The 22,796-nt window shown below is 45.7% G+C and overlaps 2 protein-coding genes across 2 annotated transcripts; one reads left to right on the top strand and one right to left on the bottom strand.

Moving 5' to 3' along the window:
* Positions 1-5,125: 5,125 nt before the first annotated feature.
* Positions 5,126-19,598, bottom strand: eIF2alpha (eukaryotic translation initiation factor 2 subunit alpha). Its single transcript, XM_075704246.1, has 8 exons — positions 19,448-19,598; positions 18,791-19,049; positions 17,438-17,517; positions 17,180-17,328; positions 13,768-13,874; positions 10,720-10,817; positions 7,635-7,778; positions 5,126-5,344 (listed from the first exon to the last, which is right to left on the bottom strand). Exons 2-8 carry the CDS (start codon positions 19,026-19,028, stop codon positions 5,177-5,179), a joined length of 984 nt encoding a protein of 327 aa, XP_075560361.1. The 5' UTR covers positions 19,029-19,049; positions 19,448-19,598; the 3' UTR covers positions 5,126-5,176.
* Positions 19,599-19,746: 148 nt separating this feature from the next.
* Positions 19,747-22,528, top strand: RpS12 (ribosomal protein S12). The gene is made up of 4 exons (XM_075704247.1): positions 19,747-19,884; positions 20,070-20,195; positions 20,569-20,671; positions 22,315-22,528. Coding segments are annotated over exons 1-4 (399 nt in total). The 5' UTR covers positions 19,747-19,882; the 3' UTR covers positions 22,483-22,528.
* Positions 22,529-22,796: the final 268 nt, after the last annotated feature.

Below are 22,796 nucleotides of genomic sequence, written 5' to 3'. Positions count from 1 at the left end.
CCAACTGCCCCGTTGCAGGTGTAATCAAATTATAGTGTTGCGGAGTTATGTATCATGCTTTCTTGTATGTTGTTTTGCATTGACCAGATGCACAATGTTTTATCTTTTTGCCAGTTTAAGTTTAAACGTGCATGCAGTGTGCCCGTCTGTTCTGATGTGGCGCTTTCTGAAAGAAATCTGAAGGAGACTGCCTTACTGTGTCACCATCGAAACTCCTTTTCGTAATGGGTTATAACAAAAAGTAAAGGGGTTTGCTTCAAATGACTTTAGTTCGCGCATGTGTCAGGGGTGCAACATATATGAAGTGAAATCTCAGTTTAAGGACTTTGTTCTTAGGAAATTTCCCATTTAGCGAATTTATCTTTAGATGCATGTAACAGAACCTGATGTGTTGAAATCTTTCGAGGCAACGAAGTGAACTCAGCATCTTGTCCCTTCAAAGTTTTGAGGGGATAATATGCATAGAACATTGGTAGGCCGTTTTTCAGTTCAGGTGATCAGCTGGGAAAGTTTGTCGCTACCTGAAGAAGCACAATTAGGCATGCCAATTACGGGCTCGCTGTCTGCAATGACTGCGTATACGAAGGCAAACATATATCTTAATGCGAAAGCATCAAATGGCCCTTTGGGTGAGAAATCCAGCCTCGTAGCAGCGAAATGGCAGATAAATTCCCACTGGATGCCACACCACATCACGAGCGTGACTCGACGGAGATCAGCGGGCGAAACGGAACATCTAGCTGCTGCTGTAATAGTGCACCAGCTGTTGCATGAGGGAAGAGGGCATCGCCGTGACGCCACGTTACCAGTGCGCTTCATTATTGGAAGTCGGTGTGTGGTCCGGATCTCTCTCACGCCCCAATGGGTGCGCCTGCTGGCCTTGGTGGCCGCTCCTGCTTCCTCGGTCTCTCGTCGCGCAGGACGTCGGTGGCATATGTCGTGCACCACTATGGTACATTACTGGTACGGCACGTACCATTATGGTAAATTACTCGCAGCGCAAAACTCGAAGAGCCGCTCTGCAGTGTTCAAATGGACATTTTTGCTTTCGCATTGGCAACTCATAAGTGCTTACATGTCCGCGTTTTTTTTTTATTGCTCTTGAATACATTTTAGATTCTTTTGGGTCACTTCGTGAAAAGTAGTTGGAAAGGTTAAGAAAAATTTAGGATAATATACATGATGTATAATTGTCTGCACATAAAACACCACTGAAGGACACATTCACAGGACGAGCACACTTATTAGGATTGTTAGGAAAACACTAGCTATGTGCGGTGGCATATAATTACAGTCTTGTGATCTTACCTTTGTCCACGTGCTGACAGGCTAGTCACATTAGGTAAGCACATGCATCACAGTTTCCGATAAATATGTAAGTTGTAATAAAACCTTTTCAGCTGATAGTAAGAGCTCATCATGTGTACTTGCGTCGTCTTTGTCTTTTCAAAAATTTTTTTAACAATGAGTGCATACCAACTTGCCCAGTTTGTCATTTGTATGCTATTCAAAAATGAGTCAACTACCCCACCAATTAAGATACAGAGAATTGATTGACAGAATAAAGGAAAGCCAGCTGACCTACTGCAACTGTCTAAGTGCAGCTGACATCTCAACGTCGGTCAGCAGTGTGGGGAAGAAGGGACACAAAGATAAAAAGTAGAAGTGCAAATTAAAACACGCACAAGGTTAAAAAGAATGAGGCTTATGCAATAATGTACGAAGTGGGGCATGTGTTTTCGTGTACTTTGCTCAGTTCTTGTCATCTAGCACACCCCCTGTGTGACAACATCACTGCTGGTGTAGAAGAAAATAACGTATGCTCCAGTCGAGCGTCTGCAGGCTGGCACTTCAGGGCTGCGCATTCTCTAGTTTGCATCCAACTGTGGAACCATATATCGTCTGAACCATTAGGGGTGTGTGAATAGCAATTTTTGAGACTGAATCGAAAACGAATTGAATAGTGCCAGAAACAAACCGAATATTGAATAATGAACAGCCATTATCACAGTAATCACGTATATTTATTATTTTAAAGTTTGTAATATTCACACACCCCTACGAATCATATGTGCCCCAGCTTCTACACCTTATGATGGCAGGAGGCATGGGTTTACGAGTAGCAAGTGCAATTTATCAGTTCAGAAAAGAGAATACGCGTGCAATTAGTGAAAGTTCGACATACTCTTGGACGGTGTGGAAGTTGCCTTACTCCTTCGTCATTGAAAAATAAAGAGGTCCTTGGTGACGTAAAGATCTAGCCTTGATCAGTGAGAATTAAGAACTGCAAAACATTTAATACATTTAATATGGAGGCATATTCAAGCAGTACGATGAGACGAGGATAAAAAGCACACAGCACGACTAACGCCAGTCTAGTCCTGTTCTTTCTTTCTTTTTGTCCTCGTCCTATCTTGCTTTTTTAGTTTAGCCTGAAAATGTCCACCACAACTGCTGTGATTTTTTGTACAGCTCCATTTTAACCAAACTACCCCTGTAGTAATTGGCTACAGGCAAGCCAGTTGCATAGAAAAAATTATCAACCTAATTTCTCTCCCTCTAGAACCAAAGTCTGGCTGCTGCAAAGCTTGCTTCCCAAGGATTTTTCGTATGTCGAGGGTTGGGACTCCTACGCCAATTGCGCCATTTTGATACAAACGCAAATTCCTGTGCAAAACTGCACCAAACATAGAAAATTGACTGGAAATTGTGCCACGCTGTGCCAGAACAGCTTCAGCGGGTGTGCTCCAGCAGCGGCTGCAAACAGCATGCGGGTTCATTCTCCGAAAGAGAGTGCAGCCGTGCCACACACCGTGAGACAGTGCCTTGCGCGCAGAATTCTTGCGCTTATAACATTGGACTTTTTGGAGCTTCCAGCAAGTCGCTGGCGTGCGCACGGTCACTTAGGCGTCTGTATTTTGAGGGTACTACAATACCGCTGAGTGTAGAGTTACTGTATATGCTACCTTTGGTAGCGTATACAGTAATTCTAGTTGCGTGGGCCGAATGGCGTGGCGCTCCCTGTAGCTGAGGCACAAAACAACAAAAAGTAGGCCGACAGTGCGGCGGCCGAACAAGATATTAGGGAAGCGCACATTCTGTGGGCGGGCGTCTCTGTCCCCAGGGCCGGTATAACACAGAACTACCCCAATCTGTTTTTACGCCCATATGGGCAAAGCATGAGCCATTTTGACCTAATGCAGATTTGGAATAAAAAGGCGCTGTTCCGCATGAAAGGCGACGCATCAATTGCGATATCAATTTAGTAGACAGCTGTACAAAGTAAAGATATATAGTAGCTTTATCGCCCGTGTAAGGCTGTAAATATTCACCTACTAAATTAACAAGCCTGGTGGCACGTGGGCGCAAGCAGGCATGAACACATTTCACTAGACGAGCGCAGAAATTCGCTGTCAAAATGATGGAGTGATGAAGTGCGGCATCAGCAGCGAGCAAATTGACCTTCGTGCCACCACTCGCTTCAATGCGAACTAAGCGGCGAAAACACAGCGAACATGAAGCTATCGGCACTCGCACTCTGTGCCCATCGAATATTGCTTTCAAGATAGGGCACGCGCAGCCGTGCCATACCCAGCAGCCGCTGGAGTAGAATGCCCTCTCCCCCAGTGCCTTGCACATGACAGAAGGCGATGCGAATCCTCCCCGCTTTTCTCCCTTGCCCGCGTAAGGGAGAAAAGCGGGGAGGATGCACATTGAGCCACTGTCGTCGGCTCACCCTCGCATGCTTTCACTCGCAGATACAGCATATGGTGTGCGGCGACGATGTAATAATAATATTTGGGGTTTTACGTGCCAAAACCACTTCCTGATTATGAGGCACGCCGTAGTGGAGGACTCCGGAAATTTTGACCACCTGGGGTTCTTTAACGTGCACCTAAATCTAAGCACACAGGTGTTTTCGCATTTCGCCCCCGTCGAGATGCGGCCGCCATGGCTGGGATTCGATCCCGCGACCTCGTGCATAGCAGCCCAACACCATAGCCACTGAGCAACCACGGCGGGTGGCGACGATGTTATCACCCCTAGACTTTATACGGAACATCAAGGCGATGCTGAAGGCAGGAATGCACCTGGAGTGTCCATACAATTGCTATCACAATAAAAACGGAAAGGAATAGCTTTACGTTATACCAGCCCTCGATTGATCATGGTCCCCTAGGTCTGCGGTGAAATTGTTACCAGAAATTGTTACCACGTCGATTGGACCGCACAATTTGAGAACATTTTCCGCTATCATCATGAGCATTGGCACAGGAATATCTAGTTCGATTGCAGTGCCACTAATGCTTTCAGCTTTACGGGAAAGCTTGAGATGCGCCACTGCTCACGACACTCCTCCATGTTACAGTAGGCTATCGCTACAAAGTGCACTTGTACTATGCACTTCATGTTGGTTTATTCTGTTTCGTATTCAATTATTCCACCAAAATTCAGACTGGCCTTCTCCAAACTGCTTCTAAATGGAATTTTATCTGCTCTAAATTGCTCCAAAATGCAATTTTGTCTGCTCCAAAACGCTATTTTACTTGTTCCAAAAAGTGTTCCAAATGAGTTTGGGCAGTCCCACTTGTATGTTGCATTTACATTAAGCTAGACAAGCCTAATGTACTTTCCAAATTTCTTGGGTCGCACTGTTTTGCACTCACCCCACAGACTATCAGAGTCAGCCTGTTTAAGGCATACTCAACATGTATTCACAATACATGTCAGGATTATATTAACTTTTGAATATATAGAATTCCATTCGTAGGTCTGATCAGACATTTGCGTTCTTGGGCTTTCATTTGCATTACACCTACAAAAAGCTCCTTCTGGAAGCACAGGGAAGTTCCATGCTAGAGAGAGAGAGAGTGAACTTTAATGAGCACCAGCAGTTTAGTTGGCTGGGCCTAGGCATCCCATGCTATAGAAATGATTTTTTTTTTGTAAACTTCAAATTAGTATACATGTATAGCTGCTGTGTAGTAATAACCGACTTCGATTACTTGTCCATTTGTTCTGCAAAAGGACTGTATAGCTCCTTAAAGCATATAACGTGCTTCCTGATGTTTTGCTCACCAGCTAGACCTCACTGCTTCAATTCCACAGAATGACACACATCGAGTGCAAGGGTTAAGCAGGTTGCTTTATTCTCACCTGGGCCACCTCTAGCAGGTCAGGCCTCAACCATTACTACATTGTCATTGTCTTCAGCGCCAGAAGAACCTGAGCCAGCTTCAGCCTCTTCATCGTCGTCATCTCCGTCAATCTCGGCATTCTCCTGTTCAAGGCGATCTAACTGCTTGGCAAGTTCCAGCTCATCTGTCTCGGTCACCACCTTGGGCTGCATTGAGGAGAGAAAAGACATCATTTTCATTACACCCGGACATTAAGTTCACTCCAGCATTTGGTAATTGGCTTAAGAAGTGCTATTTTTTGAATGACTTGCCTTCTATGTCCGAAACTGTCGCACCTAACATGCAATCAGCGGCGTGAAAGTAGTTGTGACATCACAAAAGGGTGCAGAGATTTAATCTTTAAACCTTGTTTTAATGAAACGGTATTACTGTAACAAAATAGTGGGTACAGTCAAATTCCATTAATTTGATCCAGACGGGATCAATGAAATTGATTGAATTATCGATGGGTTGAATTAAACAAAATGCAGAAGAAATGGCAAAACACACCGCTGATACATTTGGCAGTATTTTCCAGATTCTAGCATGCCCTCGAGCCGAACGCGCACCCACTTTCTATGTGTGCAAGGCAGAAATAGAAATGATATTGAAGTTCCTAAACAAAATAGGAATCTAACATGCACTTGGTGCTTTAGCAAGAAATATGGGCAAGGGTCTAATATGTGTTGCACGATGGCGGCTAGCTTTTTAATCAACTTCGCTGCACAATTTTTCAAAGTCAGCTTCTGCGCAATACATCCCTGTTATGCGGTAATGCATACAAACGCCTTAAAGGCGGTATTTGTATCGTGTCCGAGTGCACTGCGCAGGCAACTTTCAGCCAATTTTCTCGAAAAAAAAAAAATGGGCAAATGAAATTGGGCAAGTATTATAATCAGACATTCTTAGCTACGGTTATTGCTTGAAAATCTTCCTACAGCAGGCTGAAAATAGGCGTTTTCGACGGGAGATGTGTGTTCAACGCATTCACTGTCCCCCTAAGCTCCGCTGAGACGGACACTGCCATTAAAGGGGTCGCTATTGAGGTCACCGTAGGGGTCAGGTGCGTGTATGCTGACTGGTCAAGTTCAAATGATCCAGCAAAAGCCAATTTTAGGAACGAAATAACGAACATTTGGGACCATAGAAACGCATGGGCACTGGCCTGGACTTTCAGCCTGGATCGAATTAACTGGAGTCAAATTAACAGAAGTCTACTGTAAATCGAAAGGAAACTTTTTTTCCAAACACTACAAAGCTTCATAAATAGGTGTCCTTCACAGGCTGTAACACGAACAGGCATTTTGTTGAATACACCAAACAACAAGTACATTCTCTGAACTCACTTTGATAAACCAAAGTAAGTACCATCGATAGCAATGCTTCGAAAGTAAATACACTCACCAACCAATTATTTGGACGGCTTCAAGGCACCACCACTCACCCCACACACGTAATGTAAAGGGATGACTCAAAATTCACATACCGTACAGTGTACCATTTGATAACTGGGCTCCACCAGAATGACCACATGCAAACACAGTGGGCTTTCTTTAAATAGAACATTTCAGCAGATTTCTGAAAAGTTTGTTAATGTGGCATTCGTAGTAACAAGATTTCACCATACATACAACTAATTTCCCCTTTGTTGTCTTTGTTTGTTGGCTTCTTATGATATGATTAGTAATAAACAATTGGGCTCCTCAGTTCGCTTTTTTCTTGTTAATTTCACATGAGCTAGACGGCACGAAAGATGACTCGATCTTTGGTTGATTACTTTCGGAGATAGTTCCGCTTTAGCGAGACTCGGCTCTTCCCAGACACTGCTCTGGGCACTGATAGCGAACTTGGCACAGTGCCAGAAACATTTGTGGGGGACGCTTTCAGTTCCGATTTACACAAAATTTCGCAAAAGTGAAACTGTCTCTGAATGTGATGACCAGAGAACACCGGTCAAGGAAAGCTCTTCAGATGAAGATGATTAGTGAAACCTGGTTTCTGAATTGTGGTTTCTTGAATAAAGGTACCACCATTCCTTTTTTCCATTCATCTCGCATTACGTTTGCAGTCTTATTTTGTTATTTCATGCAACTGGAAATTCGACTCTCGCATTACAATTGCTGTCGCATTACATTCGAGTAAATACGGCAAATAAAGTGAGGTTATGCTCGCGGCATACGACGGCACTTCACTACCCCATGCACTACACATGCACTAACTCCGAAAGGGTAGTGCATGTGTCATCATGGTTTTCTCAAATGCCTTTTTTTTTCTTTGCAAATCTTGCGCCGCTCTATCTTTCAATGCCTGCAAGAAAACTTCATGGAACCCATTTTTTCTGCAACTTGACACAGCATTTGTAAAACTGTGCAGTGAGCCTGAATTGGTAAACTCTACAGAAAATTCTGAAAAGGTGGCTCATATGGGTGTATGAAGTGCATGGGGGCAAGCACTGACCGGGCTCTGCACGGTGAAGACGCCTCCAGCCTTGCGGATTGTCTCCTCAATCTTGGTTATGGCGTTGTTGAGCGCCTCCAGGCCCTCCGTCCGATCCATGGTGGTCGTGGTCATGACATACACAGGTGGGGCAATCAGGTTGATCTGCAAACAGTGTGCACGCTCAGCCTCCACACTCATGCCTATTTTGTGTGCTGTGATATTGCACTGGGTGTTTTGCAGCTGCGACTTGCACAAACGAGAAAATTTGCACCCCCATTTCGCATACTCCAATCGTGGCAGCTGCGACTTTTGCGTTTGCAAGCACCTGATGGAAGACCGAGGTATTCTTAACATAGGCTAAGCCAACTTACTTCGGTGAAAACTAGAAATGTCTCGTGAAACATTTCTCGTCTTCGAACTCATTACATTACCAAAACAAAAAATAGATGGGCAGGTACCCATGACACAAGATGATTTGCATTGTTAATGGCACCCCATCCATGCCGTGTGGGCAATATTGCAATATTGCACCATGTCAAACATACTTTAGGAGGATGGAAATGTGGCAAGCTGCAATGCACTACAATCAACAACCAATAATTCTGACTTCATGGGGACCGCAAAATATGTCCGATTTATCAAATGTCCGAAAAAAAAAGAAAAAAAAAATACCCACCGCTATTCTTCCTTTCGAATCTACTTTGCTTTTATGTATACATTTATTTCTTTATAGCAATTCGTCTTACATGATGGACGGGTTTCCTCACTGGGTAGGCAAGAAATGCTGATGCATTTAAAACTCAATTTCAACTGCTTTCTTCAAATTATTGATAAGGCCATGGGCACAGCAATTATCAACAAAAAGCATTACCTTATGAGTGTGCACCTCAAAGCTTTGATCTAGCCTGCGCACATAGCCCTGAAACAGCAGCTGCGTAATGCAGGCTTTGGTGTTGGTTTGTACCACATGAGCAGATCCTTGATTCCTAACATCCTGGCCTTTTTGTTTAGCCAGTAACCAGAAGCGTTCCTGTTCCAAACTTGTCCGTGCCCAGAAGAACAGTCATTACCTCTTTACTGTGTTGGTTGCCACGGCAAGGATCTCCAGACACAGTGTCTCATCTGGCAGAAGCTTGTAAAAAAGTGCACTTTCATCGCAGTTGAAAGCGTCGTCCAGTGAGTAACAGCCATAGTGTTTGCAGCTTTTCAGTGTGGTAATTCACGACCAACGTGTTGTCAACGGCACCACTTTTGCTGCATATTGGTAGGTCGCGAGAGACGGGAATGTGCTGCACTACCATTGCACCCAGCCAGATATTCAAGGCCTCTTCGAGTTGTGGGCATGTGCCTTGATGGAAGCTTTTCTGATGGGCTGTAGCACTATTTCTGCATTGTTTCTAGAATCTTAGCTTTGTTCTCGGTGTAGTCCAAGATGGTTCGTTTTGAAATGCTGAATTCCTGTGCTACTTCAACCTGTGATCGGCCGTGCTGTACAAGCTGTACAATGGCAGCTTTCTGCACCATTGTCACGGTCTTATGCTTGCAGCGCTTCATAGCCGCTGCTGGCTGCAAAGGCAGAGTTGGTGCCATGCAGTGCATCTAGTAGATACGTAGTGTGTACTATCGAAGCTGGCCCGAATAGGCACCTGTATGCCTAACGTGATGAAAACATCCCGCTCAAAACTTTGCTATTACAGTGGGCGCTATACAGCATGTTGAAAGAACAAAGAATAGTGACTGGTGTTTCGTGAAGCACATCAGTCGACAGCAGCAGTGGCGATAATAATTGGCAATGTAGGAACCGGAAATTGATGGCGATAGCAATTGTAAATTGCCTACAAGCACCATACCATTGTTTACGCCGACTAAGAGATTGAAGCATTGCCTCCGAGATTCAACCACATTGTAGGAATATGCTATCTTGGAGGTCTTAACTTTGCTCGACAGCTTTGGCTGCACTGCTGGTGTCAGTTGGTAACCACCACAGCCGCTGATGGTGTCCGGATTATTGAATGGCACGGCTTAGACTGTTCGGTTGTTGAAATTTTGGTTGTTGTTACACATGGCGTCTATGGGGAAAATGACGGTGCCATGTAGAAGTCCTTATAATCGAACATGTCCAAATGGTGGTTGATTTATTGTCTATACTTACGTATGCAGAATTCCAATTAAGCTGCTGAACAATAAAGCAAACGCTGGTATTCTGCACACGCTGAATGCACTGTGAAAAGCAATTTGGCACATTTGGATATGACTACAGTCCACCTAAAGGCACATTCACTCTGGCTCTCTCCTGCATATAACAAACAACAAGCAGGCTGCACAGCCTGCTTGCAGTGGCCTGAAGCCTACTCGCGGACCTGTTGCCACTAGTGGACAGTGCTAAACGAGGATTGTGTCTGGCGGAAACAGCACTGTAGGCACGACAGCAAATGCAGTCGACATGGAGGAAATTATTTTGTGTGCAGAGACTTCACAGCAATGAAAGCTCACCTGTCACTGTGACAAGTGATCAAAGGCTAGGCCCACAAAGACCAGCTGCGGAATGAGTCGTATAAACAACCTTTCCTACGTGACACAGAGCAGTCGAGGCGCTGAACATAAGTACACCTTACGAGAGCACAGCACATATCCTTTCGTCAAGCTCCACTTGGTGTATGTCTAGACTTCGCAACTGTTGTTGATGGTTCCCAACTCGGCCATCGTTTACTGCTTACCACGGACCATACATTGTTCACGAAGATACAACCCGTGGAACGGCACTCTTGTTTTGTGTCAGTCCCTGTGAATGAATGTACGAAGCTTGTCATATGCAACCAGGTTTCGTGAAATTTAAATTTAATGCACTGTTTCTGTAGGTTTCGTTTGAGCCCTAGCTAGTGTCATAAAATGAAGGTGGTTGTGATTAGAGTTGCACTGTACTTGTACGCTTCTTGTGTACAACCAATATTTCTGATAAGGCCTGGTGAGGGGCCCTTCTAACCCTTTTTAGTGTCCTTTTCAAGCACAGCACAAAAAGTAAACTCAACTGCATTTCTTTTCTCCTGGCAACTACGCTTTGATGCAAGCATCTTGCAAAAATTAGAACCTGTACAAGCCTCACCTTGATAGGCATGTCCTCGGTGGACAGCGACATGCCTTCCCGTAGGGCATGCTTCACAGCATCGATGCCTTCATATTCGTAGCAGGACACCTCAATATCTGGTAAAAAAAGTGGAAAGGTGTAAGGAAAGTCAACGTGCACAAACATAAAGTGCACGCTTGTCGGCAATACCAGAGAGAACATATTATTAGCTTCACACATTATGAAGAGGCTTAACTCTACACTTCAAAAAGGAAAAACGGCAACAGGCACAAATCAGCTCAACGGTAAGGTTTAATACACAAACCTTTGCATCAGTCAGAAATCAGCCTACCACCCTCAGCGCTCAGATCCAGTTGTGGTAGGACTTGCCAATGCCAATATGGTGGTTGCCACAATATACAGTGGGGCCAACAAATCAATTGGACGCAAATTTTTCACAGCACTATGAAGTGCTCCACAGGGTGAATGTTGTGTGGCAGAAGTTGCTTACAACATGGAAGTAGAATGTAAGGCATACAGTGCACTTACAATGCTACTGGGTTCAAATGCAATAAACTGGCAACTGTATTTTGCATATCAAGCCTCTCCACCCCCACCTAGCCTCATGATGGTGCACATTGTGATATTTTATTCAAGAATAATGAACTGCAACTGGCTGCAGCCCTCTGCTTGTCAGTCTCAAATCATCACTAATGCATTCTTGCCAAAGTGAGATATGACAGAGTGAAAGCTGCTTTTTCGCCAATTTTCTTTAAGAGCAAAGCTTTCTTAGCAGCACTTCACGAACTTTGCAGCCTGTGACTGCTGCTTTTTTGCAGCATAGGTGTGCGTCACGTGACAGTTTCTATAAGTTCGAAGATGCTGGAATGAAACGGGCCAACAACAATCAACTTTACAACGATCTTTTGCATTATACTTTTCTTTGCCATGCACCTCTCCTCAACATTCTTCTCTTTGCAAACATTGCCTGCGTCTTAGTGACATCACAGAGTCGACTTCTCGCAGTGTGCATTCACATGAACTACTGTTTGAATTTTGGCGCAGCTTATGTATGGTGCAGTTTAACTCTTTTAAAAAAACGGGATACACAATTCAGGGGTCGGTTTTGATTTGACCATTTAGCCCGTGTGACAGTCTGGTGCCACCAAGCGCTCATTGCTGGGGCAAGTGGCAAGCTGGATTGCAATTCCATGGGAGAGCATTGCCGTTGCCGTCATCGTGTGTGCGTGAAGAGATGTATTTCCAACATGCTGGACGGTACAGAAGACAACACACTGTGGGAGGGGGAAAAAGAGAAAGCATGCAGGGAGGTCAACCAGAGAAGTGTCCGCTTTGCTACCCTACACAGTGGGTAAGAGAAATGGGGAACAGAAGGAGAAAGGGTGGGGGAGAGTGACAAGGAATCCAGTGATCTCGACATGGATGATGATGATGAGTGACTGGTTGCATGCGATAAGTTGCAGCAGATTCACTGATGGTGTCGCGTATTCGAAATAAACAGCGTTTTAGACTTCAAAAGACCTGGGCTAGTAGTGCTTTTTCTTGGGGGGGGGGGGGGGGGGAGGGGGAGGTCAGCCGGCTTACATTGGAGGATATATTTTTTTTCTTTCTGGCTTTTGATTTTCGGGTGTCTGTATGTATGCACGCATGTTCATCTCTAACCATTTTCCCACCTGCCTGCGTCACTGGGTAGTCTGTGGTCTAAAGGGTAGTGCATCGAGTTGCCGTGCCGAGGTAACAGGGTTCGAGACCAATCATCGAACCGACTTGGGCCACTGAGTATGTGGCAATGTGTACATACATACCGTACTTCAATGAACCTCTTTCACACCGACATGAGCCACTGTAGACGTGAGATTGGGTAGGTAGCACTGTGCGAAGAAATTCTAAGACGCCAACATGGAGTACTGCGTATGTGCCACTCGGCCTGTGCTGGTCTCCAACGGTCGTCTTTGATTCCAACTTGAATCAGTGGGTATGTGCCAGTAGGTGCGAGCCACTTTTTCAATGAATGTCTTTGACGGCAACATGGATAACTGGGTATGGATAACTAGGTATGTGCCGCTTTACAAAGACGAAAAACACCCCTTAAAATTTCTCCGATGCTGAGCAGAATTGAACCCACGTCACAAGGGTTCTCGAAGGACAACAACTCGATGCATTAACAGTGGGCTGCGTGGCACAAATTCACTGGATATGCGTCGCTTTTATATGAACGCCTTTCAAGCCAATGCTATAGCGAGCTGCACCACGCGTGCACTGGGTATTTTCCACTCTTCAATGAACCTGTCGCCAACTTGGGTCACCGAGTATGAGCCACTGAGTGTCAGACAAGGGAAATATTCTCAGCATTTGCAGGCACCAGTGTGCCACGCTTCTCATCTTGGAGGTCACGCGCACACCTCTTGGCAGCACCGCCAGATGGTGCAGAGTGTCCAGAAAAAAGCAGGAGAGGGGAGCCTAGTTAGCGCATGGTGCATTTCTCACTGTTCGCACGCACAGACATGCCACGCATTTTGGAAGCCATGAGCAGGCTTCTCGGCAGTGGCGCTAGATGGGGCCAAGTGTTCCCAGGGAAGTGTGAAAGAGGAGTCCCACTGCAGTGGTACACACCTCACACCTAACTTCTTTTGACGGTGGCAATACGTTGTGTCACTATACTGATTCAATGCTAATGCATTAGCGGCAACAGTCATTGTGAGATGGGTTTTGTCGCAATTTTTTTACTCTAACATGCAACCTCTGATTTTAATGCAGAAATATTCTTATAGTACGGGTCATGTGCAAGCATGACATGTGACTTGTGTCCTGCCCCTTCCCCCCCTTCAGTTTGTTGATCTGCCCAACCTCCAAGGGTGGGCATCATAATGAACTGAACTGGTTCCAATTGACGTCTGGCCACCAGGGTGTCAAACGCGACCATGATGCCAATAGTATTGGCATGGTGTCACGCTTTCTTTTGTCACGAGATGGACTGGGGGCAACACAGAGAAACATGCACCCACAAGACGAGAAACGTGTGTCGCTTCCAGTGCTCATATAATATGAATTTTTAACTAGGCGTACCTGCCCTGATCTTGACAGCCTGTGGTGTCAGCCGGTGCTTGATGTTGGTCAAGAGGACTTCTTTTGTCTCCGGGTCAATATCACATTCATCCAAGACCGACACGTCCCTGTCAAGGAGAACAAAAAATATGTTCCAACAATGCACATTTAAGTAATAAACATTGCGCAATACAGTTTGCAGAAAAACACTCAGTTTTCCAAGAGCTTCAGTTGCATGCCAATTGAACTCCACTGGGGTGCTGTCGAGAGACACTAGAGAAATGCATATATCACTGACATGAAAGTTTTGTGTTCAGATTTTTAATGCAATTAGTCTTCTTTGCCAACTTCAGGCACTATGAGTCTATCTGCCTGTCTATCTAAGATAGCCCAGGCCCAGTAACCCAAGTTGTCCACTTCTTGGGCCATTAGGCATGTGCTTGTGGTCTTCATTCCGGCTTTGACATCAGACAGGTTCTCCTCCCTCCATTATTGTCATGCAGTCACTGTATCATTGTCATCATCTCGGAAATATCGCCCCATTGTTGGCACGTCGTCATCCCACCATAATTATACTGTCATCATTCAATTATGATTATGTCGCCTGTAGGATTCAGGAGTTGTGGCCTCAGAGTCTGACGTCACACAGAGTATGACTTGTAGGTCACGCTGCGGGCATGCTCTAGCCTATGGTGCTTCTCGCAACGGGTAGCTGGCCTACACTACCGGGGTATCACACGGAGGCTAAGCAGGCCCACCCCATCGTCCGAGCTTACTTGATTAGGGTTGCTTCATTAGTGAAGAGTATATGGTCGAGAGGACGAGGAATGGAACAGGGGGTTTATTTACATAGGAGAGGCAAACTGTTACAGAACACGGGATACTCGCACTGGCCCAAGCACGGAGCACAGTACCTCGTTCTCGTAACATGACCTACAGGTCAGACCAGACTACATCTTTCTGGCAGAGCCCACAGCGCACTAGCACACCAGAGCACACCGTTTTTAACCGCTCTGTCCTACCTAGATCCCTAGGCCAGGAAAATCTGCAGTCACACCATCTTTCAATCAGAGTACTCGTAGTCACCTTGAAGGTGAGAGTGCGCACAATCCCTCCGGCACCTGTGTTCATGGAACGCAATCAGAGAAATACCCCCGGGTGCACATGGCTCACTATCCCAGAGAAAGACGGGGATGCTTGTAGATAGGGGTGCCTCGAATATCTGAATGTATTGGCTTCTAGTATGGCCCAGCAATTGGCTGGTTGTCTTTCCATCAGCTTTGGCGGCTAGCAGCGGCCGCAACGAAATGGTGCAGAATGCAGTTTCCCAGAAGTTCCTTGGTCTCAGCGTCGTGGTTGGCGGCCAGGTGCCATCCATCAACCCTGTAGCTGTCAAACTTGTCTCACTTAGGTGTCACCGCTGATCTGTCTGAGGCGCCGTATTGTGATCTTCAAGACGCGATTCATTGTAGTAAGGCAGGAGCGGCTGGACGGTCACTTCCTCCGCTGGCCGATCATAACTTGCCGTTGTCATGCCTTTGTTGTCAAACCATCGTTGTGGCCATTCCATCATCATACCATAATTATTATAGAACTGTCATCTTATTGTCGCCATACTGCCTTCATTGTTACACTGATGTCATTCCATTGTCGCCGCCACGCATTCGTTGTCAAACTGTCATGACGCCGCAGTGGTCGTTCTATCATCGGCAACCGATTCTCATAATCCCATTGCCCTCATGTCATTGTCGTCACACTCTCATCATTATACCATCATCATCGATTCAGAATCATCCCATAGTCGTCATGCATTCACTATTCCATAGATGTCATTCCTTCGTCACTGTGTCGTCGTCATGGCCGGCGCTGGCAACGACTCTGTATAGAGAGTTTTTGCCTGTCCAGTATTTGGGTAAATGCAAGCTGACCGTGCGTTATACTGAATGAGTGTAGGTGTAAATGTGAAGGGCCTGCACAGTGCAGCCAGTTGGTGGCACAGAGCTAAACGAGAGAAACACCGAGCTAATTTAGCAGGAGCCAAGTGTATTCTACTTTGCTGCTGGTGTAAATTTTTGGTAGAAGCATAATCTTGAACATGTCTTCCATTTTCAAATAGGTGCTGCTAGCGTGTGCACTGATGTATGCATCGGAGGATTAAATATTAAATGCACAGTGCAGCACGACCCAGCTTGTTCTAGTATGGTAGCTTGGTGAGCACGAAGCACTGCAAATGCGCACCACAAAAGAGCAAAAACGTCACTAGCGTCCAACTGAAATGAAGTGGCAGAGTCCGCATTGTTATACCATAGTCAGCAGAAATCGTACATGATACGAGACTGACAGCAATGCCGGAATGCTTTGTGCCTAATTGTGCCTTTAAGCCTTTATTCTTGCGTTTATCACTGGGCATAAAACCACATTCGTGGCTGGCTGTGTGCCTTTATAATCGCGTAGTTGCCATTCATGATCGCGCCAATAACGGCTGTGGTTTTGTCCGCAGTGGTTGGGGCAAACAGCAGTTTTGTTTTGACTTGGTGCAAGTTTTGTTTTGACTTACAGAAACTGCAAGGAATGCTGCAATGACAGGAAAACCGTGCAGAAAACAAGAGTGTAGTGTAAGACATGCAATGTTCCGCTGTGTTTTACATCGAGGTACTGCATTGCCGCATGGCACACCTAATTGTAGTGCTTGCAGTTAAATTTTTGTAGCGAAAGACCTCTTGACTGAAAATTTTATATTTTTTCGGAGAGAGTGCCTATTAGACGGCATTGCATATCTCAAATTTTTCTTAAAATTTCTTTTTGTTAGTATATACAAGCGTGTCTTTACAAACATTGTTCAGTTTTATCCTACAATCTTGACTCTGGCAATTTACGTCTTTTTTTATTACATATATATTGCTAATTAATAAAACATCTTTGCATAAAAAATGCATTCATTTTGCTTTTTATGTATTACATAAACTGTTGAGTGCACTAGTTCCTTTAGAAAAAAAAAATCTGACTTAAAATACAAAATAAAGAACACCTATTTTCTCCATGGTAAAGAAAGAGTTGAGCGTCTTTGGGAGCATGGTGTACTGCAGGCACACACGATGCTTGGGACGCGTAAGTTTTAGGCTGTGGCTGCCACATGCAGGAGCCTAGCACACCTGTTTCCTTAAGCTCGTTTCTCTGCATCAAGCAGATGGCAACCACAACGTGGTTTTGAACATACCAGTGCTAATCTGTTTACTGAAAGGGCATGCATACAAACTGAGATGGAGAACCCACAAACTATACTGGTCACAATGTGATATACAGTGCAGTTAACTAACAATGGCACCCCACATGAGTGGCTGAAGTGATTACCTTTTCTTCTGCTGAATCATACACATTCAAGGTACGTGGAAATTCACAAGCGGCAATGGTGCATCTTCACCAAGACACTCACGTAACAGCCAGCTTGAAGACGTCGTACGATGCTGTGGTTTTCTTGAACTTGTCATCAAAGTACCAGGCGGTTTTCCTGTACAGTTCTTCAAGCTGCTCATCTGTCTCGAACTTGAGTGTTTCGGCCACATGCCGAAGAATGCTGTTCACCTGCGCACGCACAGCAAAAGTCGCAGCCATCGACACCCTCTCCCCATCGTTTCTTCTTAAAACCCATTGCATCACAAGGAGTCGGCAAAAGGGCACCGCTAATACTCACAGCTCTGCCCCTGGCAAACTTTTCTTCACATTTTGTGATGTCTTCCGGGGATACTCGCCGTTTGGACAAGTCAATGTAGCCTGCAGAATGAAGCAAAGATGGCGAGAAATACATTTTAACCAATGTGAAAAGTGTGCCTCACTAGTTCCTTGCCGGGGAAGAGAGTGTGCACCAAGTGTGGCATACACACGTTGCATTTATCTCAAAAGGGCCCTGAACCACTTTTTGAACATAGCAAGAAAACATTGGCCATTTGTCACAGAAGCTGCCATGAACATGTGAGCCAAATATTACTGCACTACATGTAGCAGGCAATTTACAACACCTTGTCAAACAGAGTGAAAGATCGCTTACTCCTGCTTTCACAATGTTGCCCTGCAGTGCCATCGCAAGAAGCTAACCCAACAATGCTACTGGCTGATTTCGTGATCGCAAGAGCATTCTGAGTAATACATGATTGCTAATTTTGAGTTAAATAAATGATTATTATATATGTCTGCGATCTCAAAAACACAGGAATACCATTTCATTTTATCTTTGCACTGTGTGTAGCTGTGTCTGCTACACGTGGCCTCCAAAATGGTAGCGGCATGCAGCGACGAGCCCTTTTGCCGCCGTGACAATAAACCATTGGAGTATTACATAGGGCTGAGGCTTTGCCCTTTTGGCTTCTCTGCTTTGTAGCTTCCACTGCACTAGCGGAAGCAAAAGGACAGAGAAAGCTGGGTATCAGTGTGATAAATCCACTTAATGTTGAAAGTTTTGAAAATTTTTGGAGCATGAGATTTATGAGACGTCATTTAACGGCGAGGACATTCTATAGTCAGTTTAGAAAAGTGTTCCAGGGCCCCTTTAAAATTTTCAAAACTAGTTTTTCGCAGATGTTGAGGAGCTGAAAACTGTTGGAAACGCCAGAACGAAAATTTTCAAAGCTATACGTTGACCTATTGCCATGCCAAAGCATTCATGCTGCCCACTGTGCAGTTATTCAGTTTGTGCAAGCTGCTACGGGCACTCGCACCAAGAACACGGCAAATACCACTTCAAATTGCAGCTGCAGACGAAAAGGCTACAACAAACGTTTTCCTGAAGCAATATTCAGAAATGCGCCTTAACTTGAATCTCATGCTTGACTTGGTCACAATAACGCCTAACGTGATAGCGCCGAAGGAAAGGCAATGAGCATCTTGGGGCATATTCATGTCAGGCGTTACCTTGACCAAGTCAAGCACGGGCTTCAAGTTAAGGCGCACTTCTGAGTAGGGGAGTTAATGTCTGTTCTGCACGCATTTAGCTCTCAAACGTTGTGCAAGGCAGCTACAGCCCGCCAGAGAAACGTGCAGCGAGACATACCTTTGTCCTTGTCTACCCTGATGACGACGACGCACTCGCTGCGCCCGACGCGGATGAGTTTGTTTATGGAACGGATACGACGCCTGGACAACTCGGAGAGCAGGATCATGCCTTCGATGTCGTTGTATTCCAGGAGTCGGACGTAGGCGCCCATTTCGGCGATCTGCCTGACGTTCACCATCACCACATCCTCGGGCTCCGGATATTTTTGAGAGTAGAAGCGACACGAGAGAGGCATGGTGTGGCCGTTTCTCTGAAACTACAAAAAATAAAACGTGTTCTGTATTGGAGCAGCTGAAACCAGACGGCGGTAAAGGCACATCTCCGCAAACATAGCCTAAACGATATGCATTTAGGAAGGGGGGAAACGACCAACACGTAAGCCGATTGGCAATACGCTACGACGACACTACAGGGTGTCGGTAATTCAGTCGATCACGTCAATACGCCATTCACGGTGAAGACAAAAAATTGGGCGCGTGAACGAAACGCGTGGTTGAAAACGTCGCCCAAGAGAGCCAGCGACCGGCCCACTTTTACCACATGCCTTGACAACCGCACTGCCGGTGCCGCTACCGGCAGCTGCAACGCGATTAACACGCGTTTGCTCTATCGGAAACGCCGCGCGATGCGACCAAGCCTTATCACTTCACTTACGCTAAGTCGTCAAATGCAACCCAGGTTTCAAAACTGCGACGAAGCGGCACGCGAACAGCGGAAAATAACTCAAACCAACATGTGGCAGCAGTTTGAGAGAGCCATGAACGTGAAAAGAGACAAACAAGTCGGAAGTGAAACAAGAAACAACACGACCTCATGGTTTCGTAGTAACTTAAAACCGTACTAAACACTCATTAGTAATAAAAACAATAGCTTCATCAACTATGCTAGTAAGTAACAATTTTTATTGCTAAAATATTACTTTATCAAATTGTTTTATTAAATATTTTTATACGTAACCTTCGTACCTGATGGCTTCAGCTCGCCAACACTTCCGCCTTCCTTTACATGTCTGCTTTGATACGGTGAAGCGCGTTCAGCGGACCTCTTCGTAATTTACGTCTATCGCCGAGGACATATTTCATCTGCGATATGTGAGTACATTTTTTAAAGCGGTAACCTCCCACCCACATGCTGGATTGTGCATTTTATGCCTGCTAATGGTTAAGTGCCCCAATTTAATTTCGGTAATCGGCACCCTTGTGCGTGCCGTCGGTGCAACACGACACCCACAGTCGCGCGGTACTAGTTCAACGTTGCTTGCTTGTGCATCATGCAGGGAGGCGATAGCAGCAAGCGGTGAGCCCATGGATGTGTACACGGCCCTCCAGGAGGTGCTCAAGATGGCCCTGATGCACGACGGCCTTGCTCGTGGTCTCCACGAAGCGGCAAAGGCCCTCGACAAGTGCGTGATCTTACTGGTTTTCTAGAGCTCGTCTTTACGCCGTGGCGTTGCGCCGCTGCTGAAACGCTTTCAAACGGGCGATATGAGGGAGGTAGAGCTTTGATTGGTTTAGGGTGTAGGTACGGTGCATTTGGAGCGAGATGGTTCAATAGAGCTAGCACATTTTGCTGACTGTGATCACCGAGTCGCTCTTTGCCGGGCTTCTCGGCTGAAACTTCCTACGTGAATACCGACAACCTTTCGGGAACGGCGTTGTAAACCTGCCGTAAACGAGCGACACTTCTGTCAACACTTCGTCTCCGTGCTAGCACCAGCGTGTCGCAGTGCGCACGTGTGAGCGTTGCGTTAAGTCAGCGCCTCCTTACTTTTGCAGGCGCCAGGCCCACTTGTGCGTTCTCGCCAACAACTGCGACGAGGCCAGCTACGTGAAGCTCGTGGAAGCCCTGTGTGCCGAACACCAGATCAACCTCATCAAGGTGAGATTGCAGAAACAGCTGTTTCACCCAGTTTCGGTAGCCGTCGCTGGGAGCCTGCATCGTGGCTAGGCCGGTTTCTTTTGACAATGGCTTTATCGCCGCGTCTCAGAACCTCTTGGCAGATAGCCACGGAGGTGGAGCGTAGACGGCATCAAATTAAGCTCCATTTGTCGAACATAATGAATGCTTCGATTAACGTTCATGTATGCATGCGTGCCGCGCGCCACAGTATGAGAATTTCCCAGTGCATCTATTAGAAATTTGAATCGTAAAAAGAAGACGCAACTCGTTTTGCCACTTACTGTGTATAAAATTAGCTTCGAAGGTCATCAGAAGTCACTGTTGGTTATAAATAAATTGTAATGCATTTTTGTTCAGTTGGAATAGGGAGACTTGCAGCATTCTCTGCCATGGCATAACCACACGTGTATACTCGCGTTGAGTGCTTGCGCAATGCGTTAGGAAGTAAAGAAAGAGGGGATTATTTTTGCTCTGAGTGAAGTTGTAGTTTTAGGCAGTGCGTGTACTTTTTGGCGTTACCGTGTTGGTCGAATGGGAACCACTGCTGGCCAAGATCTAGCATGGCAGTTAGCCTGTGCAGCTTAGATATGCTGACACTGCCCAGTTGCAAGGCCACAAAAATTGCATGTTTTCAATAAGACACACGCCTGTGTCAACATTTGCTTCAGCCTGATGTGGCCAGCCAAGCCCTGTCCGTGGCCTTCTGCATTGCAATAAGTGCATGCGCTACTACGTTCCAGCAAGCCAGTAGCCGAATATATGTGCCTCAACATTAGCAGTAAATTTGGCAGTTTGAAGTCTCGGCATGCATGCATGATAGCATTAGTGGGCACTTTTCGGCTGTTAAAAGTGTAGCACTATAAAATTTGTGTGAAAACATTTATACCGGCTGATAAGACCACACAGTCTTATCACACAGGGCCAAAGCAGGCCCATATGGTTTGGTTGGTGACAGCATCACGAGATGTAGCAATCAGTGCAGCGTTTCCTCTTACTATGCTATTCCATTAGATATGCAACTTCCCGACAAATTCGTACTTGCTGAAACTAATTGGCAGTTAAGTTGCATGGAATACTGCTTTGTTGCTGTAGAAAGCAAGTGAAGATACTTGTACCAATGTTTTGGAAGTATATCGTGACAATTTTTCTAGCCACTTCGTTTGCACATGGTGCACCATAACGTACTAGCACTGAAAAAATATAATTGTTTGTGTTTTCCATACTGCAACCTCATTTAGAAGTATGTTATTTACTTTGTTTCAAAGCCACACAGGCTGAGAGAGAATGCTTCTATGTTAATTTTGACCACCCTGGTTTTTTAGCTCGCGCCTGAACCTCAGCCCTGTGATATTTTTTATCACGTCTGTGGTGGGGAATTTAACGTTTCATTGTGCAGGGATGAGATAGCCTGGCGGATTGCCGCATACCAGGGTGAAATAGACTGCCCACGATGCAGGCTCTGAAAAAGCAAGTGCGCATGATGAGAAATGGACTCCCTCTCCTGAAGAGTTTGGTGTGGAATAGTTACCCTCTGACATGGCGCACTTGGTGCTGGTTTTGATTGCAAATGCATCTTGTGGCTAGGCTCATGCTGACAATTCTTTCCTGACTCGGTGGCGCAGGTTGACAGCAACAAGAAGCTTGGCGAGTGGGCCGGCCTCTGCAAGATCGACAAGGAAGGCAAGGCGAGGAAAGTGGTCGGCTGCAGTTGTGTCGTGGTGAAGGACTACGGCAAGGAGACGCAGGCACATGACGTCCTCACGGACTACTTCCAGTCCAAGAGGGGATAACCTGGGCTCGGTTTTGCTTGCATTAAAAAGGGAACTCCATCCTCAGCATCTGCAGTCTGTCTCTTAAGATGTATCCAGCCGAAGGCTTATCCAGTGGTGGGAATGCTGCACCATTCTGCGCCCTCTAGAATTGGTTGCTCCATGCTGCCCCAAAAGGGTCTTTTTTACCCATATTGCGGCGCCACTGCTGGGCCACAATGTAGCTACGGCAGTGTGAAAGTTGGGAAGCTACCACTCAGTAGAAAGCATGCATGGTTCCGCTGCATTCATTGGCCAGGTTCGTTTGTGGCGTTACAGTCAGTGCAACTGCTGCT

Source organism: Dermacentor variabilis, chromosome 9 (genome assembly GCF_050947875.1).
Source record: "Dermacentor variabilis isolate Ectoservices chromosome 9, ASM5094787v1, whole genome shotgun sequence".
NCBI classification, from domain to species: Eukaryota; Metazoa; Arthropoda; class Arachnida; order Ixodida; family Ixodidae; genus Dermacentor; species Dermacentor variabilis.
The sequence above is the reverse complement of the archived record's forward strand: the minus strand, read 5'-3'. Positions and strand labels throughout refer to the sequence as shown.

Coding starts and splice junctions, on each gene's coding strand:
- eIF2alpha (XM_075704246.1), bottom strand. CDS start 19,028: ATGCCTCTCTCGTGTCGCTTCTACTCTCAAAAATATCCGGAGCCCGAG. Junction 13,875..17,179: donor GTCTTCAAGCTGGCTGTTAC/GTGAGTGTCTTG, acceptor TCTCCTTGACAG/GGACGTGTCGGTCTTGGATG. Junction 5,345..7,634: donor TCTTCACCGTGCAGAGCCCG/GTCAGTGCTTGC, acceptor TCCTCAATGCAG/CCCAAGGTGGTGACCGAGAC.
- RpS12 (XM_075704247.1), top strand. Junction 20,196..20,568: donor GCGGCAAAGGCCCTCGACAA/GTGCGTGATCTT, acceptor TTACTTTTGCAG/GCGCCAGGCCCACTTGTGCG. Junction 20,672..22,314: donor ACCAGATCAACCTCATCAAG/GTGAGATTGCAG, acceptor TCGGTGGCGCAG/GTTGACAGCAACAAGAAGCT.